We start from the raw sequence: 13,891 nt of genomic DNA on the forward strand, positions 1-13,891 counted from the left end.
TGAGGGGTGGAGGGTTGGAGCTCAGGGTAGGCCCCTGGCCGCCTTGAGGCCCTCAGCCTGGTCAGGGGCTGTGGCGTTCACGGTAATGTGCTCCTAGAGTGTATTGCAAAGTCCACTGCTCACCTGGCCCCAGATATTTACAAACTCTGGCTTCTGTGCCACAGGCTTCCCGTCCTCTTGTTGCAAGCCCTTGGCTGTTGAGCAGAAAGGGGATAGGCCTGGCTCTTTCTTTGGGCACCATGGCCCAGGTAATGGAGTGGGGGTTGGTGTCACAGGTAGCAATTTTGGGTTTGAGTTGAGAGGAGTCTCAGCCCCAGGAGGCATTAGCTTCTGGATCTCAGGATCAGAAAAATGGTGTAGATCAGCAGCTTTGTTGAACAGGTGGCGACCCTGAGTAAGTTCCAGAGGGGGCGGGAACTCGGTCAGGGTCACACAGCCTCGCCAGGCCTGGGGTCTCAGGCCCAAGGGACCCACCAGGGTGCCATGCAGGTTGGAATCCCTGTGGGGGCTGCCCCGTCCTGGAACCTCACTGAGTCACCCCTTTCCTGCCCATCCACAGGGGAAACCCGAATGCGGTTCTATGAACTGTTGGTCACTGGCCGTTACACCCCGCAGACCCTCCCAGTGGGCGAGCTGGATGCTGTCTCTCCAATTGTGAATGAGACCCTGCAGGTGGGTTTATGGCCGTCAGTCTGCCCCATTGCCAGTGCTCTGATGTGCCCCCCACCTCTGGAAAGCCTCACCAACTCTGATGGGACCCCTCCAGCCCACCCCACCTCTCTCTCTGCAGCTTTGGAGACCAAGGCCTAGGAGGTTGTGAAGCCTGGCCACGCCCCCCAAGCCTTTCTGCAGTGGGGCTCCCTGGGATTGGTCCTGTTTCCTGTGGCATTCCCCTGTCCCCAGCACAGGCTTCAACTCCCACAGACCCAGAGCCTGCCCGGGCTCGCTTTTCCATGTTGATGCCAAAACATTGCTGCTTCCAGGGTCCTTAGTATCTCGTGTCCTGGGTACACCACTATCCCGAACCCAGAAACTGGAGTTCATGCCCCACCTTCCAGAGGAAGACTGCCTCCTTCCAAACCACTGCCTCCCAGGACTTGGGACAACTCTTGTGTGGGGCGAGTCTCATGCCAGCTCCTCCCTGGCATTGGGCATCAATCCAGTCACCTCGGGACTGAAGAGCCTTTAGCTGCCGCTGGCCTGTTCATCACTTTATTTTTATTTTTTTATTTTGAGAGAGTCTCACCCTGTCCCCAGGCTAGAATGCAGTGGCATGATCTCGGCTCACTACAACCTCTGCCTCCTGGGCTCAAGTGATTCTCATGCCTCAGCCTCCTGAGTAGCTGGGATTACAGGCACACGCCACCACACGTGGCTGATTTTTGTATTTCTAGTAGAGATGGGGCTTCACCATGTTGGCTAGGTTGGTCTTGAACTCCTTACCTCAAGCGATCCACCCACCTTGGACTCCCAAAGTGCTGGGATTACAGGCGTGAGCCACCGCACCTGGCCCTGACCCGTTTGTCACTTTAAATCCTAAAACATTGGGCGGCTGGGAGAACAAAGCCCTTGGCCATCCTCTCAGGCACAAGATAGTTCTTGGGCATAATCCTGCCTGGAAGGTCTGATTTCTGACAGCCAGAGGCAATGAAAATCCCAGCCTAAACCAAGATGTCATAGTCTTCTCTCTTCTCTAGCTCCTCTGGGAAATTTGGAAAAACCTTCAAGTTTCCCTGAACATAATTGGTTACCCCTAAGATTAGAAAAAAAGTTAGTACCATCCTGACATTGCTCCTCAATCCCCCACTCCCATTCCTTATGCAGCCAGAGTGAGAAGGGAAATCACACCGCCCCACCCCCCAAGAGAAAGGGATCTCACCTCTCTTTCTCTCCTTAGCTGTCAGATGCCCTGAAGCGCCTCAAGGATGGAGGCCTGTCTGCAGGCTGTGGCTCCGGCTCCTCCTCTGTCACCCCCAATAGCGGTGGGACACCGTTTTCCCAGGACACGGCTTACTCCAGCTGCCGCCTGGACACACCCAACTCCTACGGACAGGGCACCCCGCTCACGCCGCGCCTGGGCACCCCCTTCTCACAGGACTCCAGCTACTCCAGCCGCCAGCCCACACCCTCGTACCTCTTCAGCCAGGACCCTACAGTGACCTTCAAGGCCCGGCGCCACGATAGCAAGTTCACGGACGCCTACAACCGCCGCCACGAACATCATTATGTCCACACCTCTCCCGCGGTCACTGCAGTGGCTGGGGCCACAGCCGCCTTCCGGGGTTCCTCAGACCTCCCATTTGGAGCAGTCAGCGGCACTGGGGGCAGCAGCGGCCCCCCCTTCAAGGCCCAACCACAGGATTCGTCCACATTTGCCCACACTCCACCGCCCGCCCAAGCAACCCCAGCTCCTGGATTCAAGTCTGCTTTCTCTCCATATCAGACCCCAGTGGCCCACTTCCCTCCACCCGCAGAAGAGCCGACCACCACCCCTGCCTTCGGGGCCCGTGACGGTGGGGAGTTCCGGAGGGCACCAGCACCCCCACCCCTGCCACCTGCTGAGCCTCTGGCCAAGGAGAAGCCAGGCACGCCCCCTGGCCCGCCGCCCCCCGACACCAACAGCATGGAACTAGGCGGCCGGCCCACCTTCGGCTGGAGTCCTGAGCCCTGTGACAGCCCCGGCACGCCCACGCTGGAGTCGTCCCCTGCGGGGCCAGAGAAGCCCCACGACAGCCTGGACTCACGCATCGAGATGCTGCTGAAGGAGCAGCGCACCAAACTCCTCTTCCTGCCGGTGCACGACTCAGACACTGAGCTGCAGATGGAGGGCAGCCCCATCTCCTCCTCCTCCTCCCAGCTCTCCCCGCTGGCCCCCTTCGGCACCAACTCCCAGCCCGGCTTCCGCGGCCCCACTCCCCCATCCTCGCGCCCCTCCAGCACCGGCCTGGAAGACATCAGCCCAACACCTCTGCCAGACTCTGACGAGGACGAGGAGCTCAACCTGAGCCTTGGGCCTCGGCCTCCACCTGAGCCCGGTCCCCCGGACCCTGCTGGGCTTCTGGGCCAGACAGCTGAGGTGGCCTTGGACCTGGTTGGAGACAGAACCCCGACTTCAGAGAAGATGGATGAGGTATCACCATGTCTGTCCATCTGTTTGGGACTGGTTTTGTCCATCTTACATCTCCCTTTCTCCCTCGAAGCATTTAGCAGGACTAGCTAAGATGTAGAAGCAATGGGGCTAGGAAAGCCAATATAACAAGTAGAACTTAGAGAATGAAAAGGTGATGCAAAAAACCCTAGGGGCTGTGATTGAGCAGCTGGTTTGGCAGTGAGCTCCCCAGCAGCCACAGAGAGAAGGAAAACATGGCCTAGTTCTGATGCTCTTCTTGTTAGGCAAGAGGTCAACTTTGGCCGGGCGTGGTGGCTTACGCCTATAATCTCAGCACTTTGGGAGACTGAGGCAGGTGGAACATGAGTTTAGGAGGCCGAGACCAGCCTGACCAACATGGTGAGACCCCTGTCACTACTAAAAATACAAAAATTACGTGGACATGGTGATGCATGCCTGTAATCCCAGCTACTCAGGAGGCTGAGGCAGGAGAATCGCTTGAACCCTGGAGGTTGTGGTGAGCCAAGATCACACCATTGCACTCCAGCCTGGGTGACAGAATGAGACTCCATCTCAAAAAAAAAAAAAAAAAAAAAAAAAAACAACCTACTTATCCTAGGGATAAATTCTGACCTGAGCCTCCTGGGTAGGAGTTTGCTGAGACTTAAGAGTATGAGCTGTGGGGATGGCTCCTGGTCCTTTTTGCATGGCTTGGGAATGATCAGTGAGGGTCCTGGTGCTCAGGCAGAGAGGAGGAGAGGGATTTGCCAGAGTTCTGTGCTGAGCCAGGTGGGGTAGAGCCCTGGAGCACCGTCTCCTAGAGCCTGGTGCCCTGTGAAGAGGCGGAAACCATGGCAGGCAGGAAAGGTGCTGAAGTTTCCCTTATCCTACTGGCTCCAGGGATGAAGGAGTTAAGAGCTAACTTGGGGTGGGTGGCCGTGCCAAGTAGCCAGAAACAGGCAAAGTTGACCATCCTCCACCCTCTCCTCACCTCTTGTGGTCTCACTGCCTAAACCTCCAGCCTCAGGAAGTCCCACCCAGGGGTTAGGGTGAGGGTTGCCACATGCCAGGTTCTCTTGGGAGGGGGGTGGGTCATCTTCCTTGGCTCCACTCCTCTATCCTGGTCCAGGCACCTACCTGCCTTGGAGCCATATGCCCTGTGGGCAAGAGCAGCCAGGGGCTTAGAGCTCTGTGTCCCTGTGGGCGGAGGGGGAGGACTCCCCCTTCCTGGGCCCTTTGATTAGGTGTGTCTGGCTGCCTCAGGGAGGAACGAGAGAAACTTGGCTTGCCTGGGAGGGTGCTGCAGGTGGCTGGGGCTCCAGGGGGCCTCCAGGCAGTTCTGGGGAAGTGGTTTCTACCATCATGGGGTCCAGGCAGGGGGCGTTGACAGGTGTGCAGCCGTAGGGGGGCCGCCGGCCCTGGCATCCTCCTCCTCCACTCCCTCCAGGCTGCCTGGGGTGGGGTGTGTTTACCATGCTGACCACGATCCACGGCTGAGAGGCCCGGAGTGGCTGGAGCGAAAGGCAGGCTGAGGCTGAGGTCCTGGGAGCTGGGGTCTGGGACCTGCCGCCAGCGCAGGCCACCACCGAGTGCTGGGAAGCTCCAGGCTGGCCCGCGGGTGCCCCCTGCCGGCGCCGGGGAGCAGCGCCTGGACTTCCTGCAGGCGAGCTCAGTGCGGGGAGTTGGACCCTGTCCCAGCCTAGGCTGAGGTTGAGGTGGGGGAGCGGAGCAGGCGGGGCCCGCCGGGGGCGCTTTTCTTCTAAACAGTGGCTGGTCGTTAAAAGTTCATGCTCAACTCCTTGAGCCGTGAGGCACTGCTCAGTCACTTACTGCTTATGTGACCCTGGGGAAGGCACTTTTCCTCTCTGAGTCTCAGTTTCGTCATCTGCCAAATGGACCCGTGAGGGTCCCTGCAGCACAGGGCCTCAGCTTAAGTGAGGTCCTGCACGGGATGCTCCGGGCACCGCCAGTCCTACTGGGTGTCCAGTGCTCAGCAAATTCCTGCCACTTCTCACCCCGGACCGCGGGGCAGAGGGAGGGGCAGGGCCAGTGGGGCTGGAGCGCAGGATCCGCCTCCTGTGATTGGCTGGCGACAGCGGCCCGGTTAACCCTCTGCGTGCCGCGGCGCGCTGTGCTCGGCGCTGTCCAGGACTGATCTGGGGAGTGCTTGCTGTTTGAGGATCCAGCCTAGCCCGCCTGTCTCTTCTCTTCTTCGTGTGCATGGGGACCCTGAGAAGGAGAGAGTGTGCGCGCGTGCGTGCGTGTGTGTTCACAGAGGGGACATGGTAAAGTCCAGAGCTTCCTGCCGCTGCCTGAGTTTTGGTATTCCTCCTCCCACTCACCTCCAGTTTCCCTCTGAGGCTTCCACTCCTGTAGTCAGACCTGCTCTTGCGACTTGCACAGACCCCACCTCCACCCCCACTCCGCCTCAGCCTTCAAAGGCCCCCCCACCCCAATTCCAGTCCTTTCTACTCAGCTCCCTAATGCCCCACGCCCATCCTTGACACCTCCCACATTCGCCCCTTACCACCTCCCTGGGTCCCAGCTGCAGTCCCGCACTGGGCATGCCGGTCCTGGGCCCAGCGCTGCTACTGACTGGCTGTGCCACGGGGCCATGGCTGAGGCTCTGAGCGTGTTTCCTCACTGTCGGACAGAGCCCCCCGCCCTGTGAGATTATCCTTCGGATAAGAAATGAGACGGCCCTCTGCAGCGCTTAGCCCCACGTGGGCCCATACTGAGCGTGCAGTCATGAGACTAGCTGGAAAGAGTAATCAAGGAAAAATAAATAACAGCACACTTCCTGTTTATGGCCTTAGCCCTGCTTAACCCCCCCCCGCCCCGCCCCCAAATCCAATTGTCACCTTCTCTGCCTGGCCATCTGCTGCAGAGTGAGGACAGCAGGCTGACAGAGCATAGGCTGAGGAACCGCTTCCTGGTTCAAATCCTGGCTCCATCTATTGTGGGCTGTGTGGCCTTGGGCAGGTTACTTAAATTCTCTGTGTCCCAATTTCCTTGTGGGGCAAAATGGAGTTAAATATAGGGCTGTTCTGAGGATTAGCTGAGTTAATAAATGTGAAGTGTTTAGAAGGGCCCTGTCGCCTCGGTGTGGTGGCTCATGCCTGTGATCCCAGCACTTTGGGAGGCTGAGGCGGGCGGATCACAAGGTCAGGAGTTCAAGACCATCCTGGCAAACACAGTGAAACCCTGTGTCTACTAAAAATATAAAAATTAACTGGGCATGGTGGCACATGCCTGTAGTCCCAGCTACTTGGGAGGCTGAGGCAGGAGAATCGCTTGGACCCAAGACGCGGAGGTTGCAGTGAGCCGAGATCGTGCCATTGCACTCCAGCCTAGGCAACAGAGCAGGACTCCAAAGGCCCTGGCACCTAAGAGACACTCTGGAAATGATAACTATTTGTATTATCTTCTCTGCATACAAATTGCAACAGAATCTCTCCAACTGCAACAGTCTTACGCTCTGTGCCCCACCCCTCTCCCTGCCTGCTTTCTCTCCCTCACCATTCCCATCTTCATCCGCATCTTCCTTTGCCTCTTCCTGCTGGTCCAGCTCCACGGGAGTGAGATTGTTGTCTGCCTGGTCACCTCTGTCTCTCCAGCACCCAATCCAGTGCCTAGCATACAGGTACTGGGCAAATGTTTTTTGAATTGGAATGAATCAATCCTAGTGGTAACTCCGCGAGGCAGGGACTGGGATGCCCATTTTGCAAATGAAGTGCTGAGGCTTGGAGAGGCTGAATGACTCGCACAGGGTCACGCAGCTGGGAGTGCCGCTGATCCGCTGATCGCTAGTCTTACAGGAGGGGCTCTAGGAGTGCTTGGCCCCGCAGACTCACCTCAGTGTCTCTCCCTGCTCTCTCTGCAGGGCCAGCAGTCCTCAGGCGAGGACATGGAGATCTCGGATGACGAGATGCCCTCGGCCCCCATCACCAGTGCCGACTGCCCCAAGCCTATGGTGGTGACCCCAGGAGGGGGGGCCGTGGCAGCCCCTTCCGTGCTGGCCCCAACCCTGCCGCTACCCCCACCACCCGGCTTCCCCCCGCTGCCCCCACCCCCCCCACCGCCCCCACCGCAGCCTGGCTTCCCCATGCCCCCACCTCTGCCCCCACCACCACCCCCACCACCTCCAGCCCACCCTGCTGTGACAGTGCCCCCACCACCCCTGCCAGCACCACCTGGAGTCCCACCCCCACCCATCCTGCCGCCACTGCCCCCCTTTCCGCCTGGCCTGTTCCCCGTGATGCAGGTGGACATGAGTCACGTGCTGGGTGGCCAGTGGGGCGGCATGCCCATGTCCTTCCAGATGCAAACGCAGGTGCTCAGCCGGCTGATGACAGGCCAGGGCGCCTGCCCCTACCCGCCCTTCATGGCCGCCGCGGCTGCCGCTGCCTCAGCCGGACTCCAGTTTGTCAACCTGCCACCCTACCGGGGCCCCTTCTCCCTGAGCAACTCTGGCCCGGGCCGCGGGCAGCACTGGCCACCACTGCCCAAGTTTGACCCATCAGTGCCTCCGCCAGGGTATGTGCCCCGCCAGGAGGACCCACACAAGGCCACAGTGGATGGCGTCCTGCTGGTGGTCCTGAAGGAGCTCAAGGCCATCATGAAGCGGGACCTGAACCGCAAGATGGTGGAAGTGGTGGCTTTCCGGGCCTTCGACGAGTGGTGGGACAAGAAGGAGCGGATGGCCAAGGTGGGTGGGTGCAGGGCCCCCCGGGATGGCTGTGGAGGAGGGCAGGACCCCAGCCAGGCACCTGCTCTTCCCCTGAGACTGTTAACTGGAAACACTACTGCAAACCCCCAGTATAGGAGCTGCATTCATGTGGCCACTTTCAAAGTTCTGCAGACTTTGCTCCCATTCAGCAGCCACTAGCTGCACAAGGCTCTTTCAGTTTAAATGAACAGCCAGGCATAGTGGCTCACACCTGTAATCCCAGCACTTCGGGAGGCTGAGGTGGGAGGATTGCTTGAGCCTAGGAGTTCAACATAGTAAGAGCCCATCTCTAAAAATAAATATTTAAATTAAATTAATTTAAATTTTACTCTGTTAATTCAAACAGTAAAATTTAAAACTCCTTTTGGCACATGCCACACTTCAAGTGCCCAATAGCCACAGGTGCCTAGTGGCTGCATACGGGACAGCTGGTGCAGACCGTTCCCATCATTGCAGATGGCTCACAGCTGTGATGTCCTTTGAACTGGGCTCCTCTCACCTGCCCTCATGCCACCTTTTACAGGCAGCCCTGTCTTGGCTTGGACCACTCCCCCCACTTTTTTTTTTTTTTTTTTTTTTGAGGCAGGGTCTCACTGTATCATCCAGGCTGGAGTGTAGTGGTGTAATCATAGCTCACTACACCTCAACCTCCCTGTGCTCAAGGGATCCTCCCACCTCAGCCTCCCAAGTAGCTGGGACTACAGGCATGCACCACCACACTCAGCTAATTTTTGTATCTTTCTGTAGAGATAGAGTTTCACCATGTTGTCCAGGCTAGTCTTGAACTCCTGGGCTCAAGTGATCCTCTGCCTTTCGGGCTGGGATTATATGCATGAGCCACTGCTCCTGGCCTGCTTACTTTTTTCTTTTTTTGGAATGCGATGGCGTGCTCTCAGCCCACTGCAGCCTCCACCTCTTGGGTTCAAGTGATTCTCATGCCTTGGTGTCTTGAGTAGCTGGGACTGTATGCACTCATGACCATGCCTGGCTCATTTTTATATTTTTAGTAGAGACAGGGTTTCACTGTATTGGCCAAGCTGGTCTTTCTCCTGACCTTAAGTGATCTGCCTGCTTCAGCCTCCCGAACTGCTGGGATCACAGGTGTGGGCCATGGTGCCTGGCCTTTTTTTTCATTTTTAACATATTGTTTTTCATTTTTAACATATTGTTTTTCTGTTGCTAATTTAGTAACAAACTAAAGTTAGTTCCTTTCTCCATAAGAGAGAGCTTTTTCTTTAATACTTTAAACTCCCCTCAATCACTCCCCTCCACCTATTCCCTTCCCCCACTCCCTCCCCCAAGGGGTGACCTTGGTTATGAGTTTTGGTGTCCCCTGGAGCATGCTTTGGGAATCATTTGCTCTCTGCAGCTGCAGGTAAGCGGCACCTGTCAGAGCCTGTTTGTTATCCGTATAACTGGGCAGTAAAATTAGAATGAACCCTCTGAAATCACTGAAACACAGCTCTATGTTGTGGCCGAATTACACTGACCCTACAGTAACAGCTAATAGTGATGTCATTCGCAATTTGAATAAAAAGAGCCACTGGCCTCAGGTGCCCTGCACCTTGCAAACCTTTTACTGTGGCTCAGAGCATTTCAGAACTACAGGGGCAACCCTTAGCGGGCAGTGAAATCAAGCCAGTAGGTAACTGTTTGTAATGCCTGGGAACGGAAGAGAAAAGAAGGTGGGATGGCGTCAGTCTTACCTTGTGAGGGTGGTGCTGCCACTGTGACACAGGTATGTCCCTGTGGTGTAGTGTTTGGAACTGAGTCTGCAAAGTACAAAGGCCACTGCTGTGAGGAAGGCAGTGGCAGTAGTCCCATTTTCCAGGGGAAGACGTTGAGGATCTGTGCAGCCGAGCGGTGCTCTGGAGCCTCCTGGGTAACTTACGGCAGACTATGGCTGGGTGTGTCGGGAGTAAGGACGCAGTTACCTGGGGTGGCTGTTACTGCCGAGTGGAAGGCAGCCGGCCTGGGGAGGGCTCCCTGCAAGGGCTGGTGGTGCCAGAACCGGTGACGGTGCCCTCCTGTCTCCATCCCAGGCCTCGCTGACCCCGGTGAAGTCAGGCGAGCACAAGGACGAGGATAGGCCGAAGCCCAAGGACCGCATCGCCTCGTGCCTGCTGGAGTCATGGGGCAAGGGCGAGGGCCTGGGCTATGAGGGCCTGGGCCTGGGCATCGGGTTGCGTGGGGCCATTCGCCTGCCCTCCTTCAAGGTCAAGAGGAAGGAGCCACCAGACACCACCTCATCTGGCGACCAGAAGCGGTTGCGGCCCTCAACCTCTGTGGATGAGGAAGATGAAGGTTGGTGCTCTGGGTGCTGGGGTCCCATTCTTCCGCATCCCCCACGGCCCAGCTCTGACTCCTTCCCTTTCTGCAGAGTCTGAACGGGAGCGGGACCGGGACATGGCGGACACCCCCTGTGAGCTTGCCAAGCGGGACCCCAAGAGTGTGGGCGTGCGGCGGAGGCCAGCACGGCCTCTGGAGCTGGACAGCGGTGGGGAGGAGGATGAGAAGGAATCCTTGTCAGTGTCCTCATCCTCATCGGCGTCCTCATCCTCGGGCTCCTCAACCACCTCACCCTCGTCCTCGGCCTCTGACAAGGAGGAGGAACAGGAGAGCACTGAGGAGGAAGAGGAGGTGGAAGGGGAAGAGGAGGAGGAGGAGGAGGAGGAAGGCCCCAGGAGCCAGCTGTCCTCCTCCTCAACCTCATCCACATCAGATAAGGTACCTAGCAGGCCAGGAGGCCTCAGGGGACTGGGCTAGGTGACGAGAGCCAGGCCCTTCAGCTCACCTGTCCCTACCTGTCCCTCTTCCCCAGGATGATGATGATGACAGTGATGACCAGGATGAGTCTGAGAACGATGATGAAGACACAGCCCTATCAGAGGCGAGTGAGAAGGATGAAGGGGACTCGGATGGAGGTGAGCAGGGAGGCCAAGGCCGCCTGGCCCTCCCAGGGTCCCTCCTTCCCTGGGACAGAGCTTCAGCAATTTTAAGAAATACTTTTGAGCCAAAATGTTATGCTTTTGAGACCTTACGTTGTTAAAACACACACACAGGGTGGCGTACGATTCCATCCTCAGGGGGTGTCCTGAACAGAATGGCACATCTGTAGAGACAGAAAGCAGGTCCATGGTCTTCAGGGCCGGGAGTCCACTGTGGGGGTGCCTGCTCAGCCTCTGTGGCTTCCTTTTCAGCTGCTGAAAATATTTAGGGACCAGATAGAGGTGGTGGTTGTACAACATTACAGATGTACGAAATGATGCTGGAATCGTCACTATAAAACGAGCAGTTGGCCAGGCGCGGTGGCTCACACCTGTAATTCCAGCACTTTGGGAGGCCGAGGCGGGAGGATCACCTTAGGTCAGGAGTTCAAGACCAGCCTGGCCAACATGGTGAAACTCCGTCTCTACTAAAAATAAAAAAATTAGCCGAGTGTGGTGGCAGGTGCCTGTAATCCCAGCTACTTGGGAAGCTGAGGCAGGAGAATCACTTGAACCTGGAGGCAGAGGTTGTAGTGAGTCGAGATTGCACCATTGCCCTCCAGCCTGGGTGACAGAGTGACACTTCACCTAAAAAAAAATAGTGATAATTTTTTTTTTTAAAGTGAGGAGTTTTCTGTTAAGTCAATTTTACCTCAGTTTTTAAAAATTACTACTAGCAGCTGAGTACAAAGCTCTCACACCTGTAATCCCAGCACTTTGGGAGGCTGAGGCAAGTGGATCACTGGAGGTCAGGAGTTTGAAACCAGTCTGGCCAACACGGCAAAACCCTGTCCCTACTAACAATACAAAATTAGCTAGGTGTGGTGGCACATGCTGTTATCCCAGCTACTCGGGAGGGTGAGGTGGGGAGAATCGCTTGAACCTGGGAAGTTGGAGGTTGCAGTGAGCCGAGATTGCTCCACTGCGCTCCAGCCTGGGCAACAAGAGCAAAACTCCACCTTAAAAAAAATGCCTGCTAGTGAACACACGTCACACACACGTATCTGAGGGCCATGTTCAGCCTGAGGCTATTGGTGAGGGGTCTGGGCGGGGCTGGGGCACAGTGGTCCTCAGGCGGCCCCTCCTCTGTGTCCCCCATCCAGAGGAGACGGTGAGCATCACAACTTCCAAGGCTGAAGCCACATCGTCCAGTGAGAGTTCTGAGTCTTCCGAGTTTGAGTCAAGCTCCGAGTCCTCGCCCTCATCCTCGGAGGATGAAGAGGAGGTAGTGGCCAGGGAAGAGGAAAAAGAGGAAGAGGAGGAGGACGAGATGGTGGCAGATGAGAGCATGGCTTCTGCAGGCCCCAAGGACTTTGAGCAGGATGGGGAGGAAGTGACTGTGGCCCCGGGGGCACCGGTGATGGACTCGTTGGGCATGGAAGAGGAGGTGAACATCGAGACTGAGGCTGTGGCCCCTGAGGAGCGGCCCCCCATGCTGGATGAGCCCCCCTTGCCTGTGGGTGTTGAAGAGCCAGTGAACTCCAGGGAGCCCCCTGAGGAGCCAGGTGTGAGCCAGGAAGGGGCCATGTTGCTGTCTCCAGAGCCCCCTGCCACAGAGGTGGAGACCCGACCCCCATCGTCCCCTGATCGAGCTCCAGGTAACACCTGCATCCCCCTGGGAGGGTGGTAGGAAGTCCTCGCCATCAGAATCAGCCTGGGCTTCCTTGGGTAGATTGCTGACTGTCCCCAGCCTCGGTTTCCCTTCTTAAACAGGATCAGTCGGTCATGCCTCTGAGGTCACACTTCCCTCAAGTGAGATGAGGTGTCGGGTGCCAGCACTGAGCCTGGCACTGTATGGATTCCCAAAGGGGAACCGCTGCTGCTGTCAGTCCTCACCGCCAGTGTTTCCCTGCTGGCTTGGTCCTTGGACCATCAGTCCCATGAGGTGCTCCCCAAGAGAAGGATGGATATCCATGGTTACTTTAGTGACGGGTGGGGGAGGCCCTGTGGTGCTGGCCTAGGTGAAAGCTGTGGGCAGTGCCCCCTCCAGCATTGTGATGAAGCTGCTCAGAGCATGTGAGAGGCTCTAACTGCATGTCCAGGAGAACTTTGCACGGTGTTGGCAGCGTTCTCGGGTTGTGCCGCCAGCTCTGTAGCCTTCAGACACAGTGTTGCTACCGGGCTCTCGAAACGGCCAGTGTCGCACTCTAACTGAATTTGTAACACTGTTCAATTCGTTGTGGCGTACATAGCTGCATGTGGGTGGCACATACCTTTAATTAAAGTCTCTCAGGAATAAAAGGGATTACAGCTGCCCCTGTACACCGAACACACAGCTAGGGCCCCCTGACATGCAGATTGTTTTCAACCAAACATGGACAGAAAATAGCAGTGGGATGCGAAACCTATGTGTACGGAGGGCGACTTGCTGTACGTGGCCCTGTAAGGCAGACTACAGGCTTGGAGTATGTGCAGATTTTCGTATTCCAGGGAGTCCTGGAACCAATTCCCTGCGTGTATTGAGGGATGACTTTGTTTTGTTTATTCCACGTCTTTGAATATTGACTCAATATTAAGCGTCTATTGTGTTCCTGCTATTATTTTAGATCAGACAGACAAAAATATCTGTTCCCATGGAGCAGGGGACGAGATGACAACAGATAATTAGAAAATGAAAAACGTGGGCCAGGCTCGGGGGCTCACCCCTGTCATCCCGGCACTGTGGGAGGCTCAGGCGGGTGGATCAGCTGTGGTCAGGAGTTTGAGACCAGCCTGGCCAACATGACAAAACCCCATCTCTACTAAAAATACAAAACATTAGCAGGGCATGGTAGCATGTGCCTGTAGTCCCAGCTGCTTGGGAAGCTGAGGAAGGAGAATCGCTTGAACCCAGGAGGCAGAGGTTGCAGTGAGCCCATACTGCGCCATTGCACTCCAGCCTGGGTGACAGAGTGAGATTCTGTCTCAGAAGAGTAAACTATAAAATAATATAAAAATAGAAAATGAAAAAAATTCTGTGGCTGTGCATGGTAGCTCACATCTGTAATTCCAGCACTTTGGGATGCCAAGGCTGGTGGATCACTTGAGGCCAGAAGTTGGAGACCAGCCTGGGCAACATAGTGAGAC

The 13,891-nt window shown here is 56.5% G+C and overlaps 1 protein-coding gene across 5 annotated transcripts in view; it reads left to right on the plus strand.

Moving 5' to 3' along the window:
- Positions 1 to 13,891, plus strand: part of SETD1B (SET domain containing 1B, histone lysine methyltransferase) — a 28,987-nt gene that overhangs the window by 4,017 nt on the left and 11,079 nt on the right. For 3 of the 5 annotated variants that reach the window (XM_035257880.3, XM_035257879.3, XM_035257876.3), the window contains exons 5-12: positions 560 to 672; positions 1,898 to 3,130; positions 6,993 to 7,817; positions 9,670 to 9,720; positions 9,881 to 10,142; positions 10,219 to 10,565; positions 10,660 to 10,762; positions 11,929 to 12,423. In XM_035257880.3, the coding sequence (XP_035113771.3) occupies positions 560 to 672; positions 1,898 to 3,130; positions 6,993 to 7,817; positions 9,670 to 9,720; positions 9,881 to 10,142; positions 10,219 to 10,565; positions 10,660 to 10,762; positions 11,929 to 12,423 (3,429 nt within the window). The remainder of the gene's footprint in view (positions 1 to 559; positions 673 to 1,897; positions 3,131 to 6,992; positions 7,818 to 9,669; positions 9,721 to 9,880; positions 10,143 to 10,218; positions 10,566 to 10,659; positions 10,763 to 11,928; positions 12,424 to 13,891) is intronic. The other 2 variants (XM_035257881.3, XM_035257882.3) reach the window with 1 other exon arrangement.

Source organism: Callithrix jacchus, chromosome 9, assembly GCF_049354715.1.
Source record: "Callithrix jacchus isolate 240 chromosome 9, calJac240_pri, whole genome shotgun sequence".
In the NCBI taxonomy this organism is placed as follows: Eukaryota; Metazoa; Chordata; class Mammalia; order Primates; family Cebidae; genus Callithrix; species Callithrix jacchus.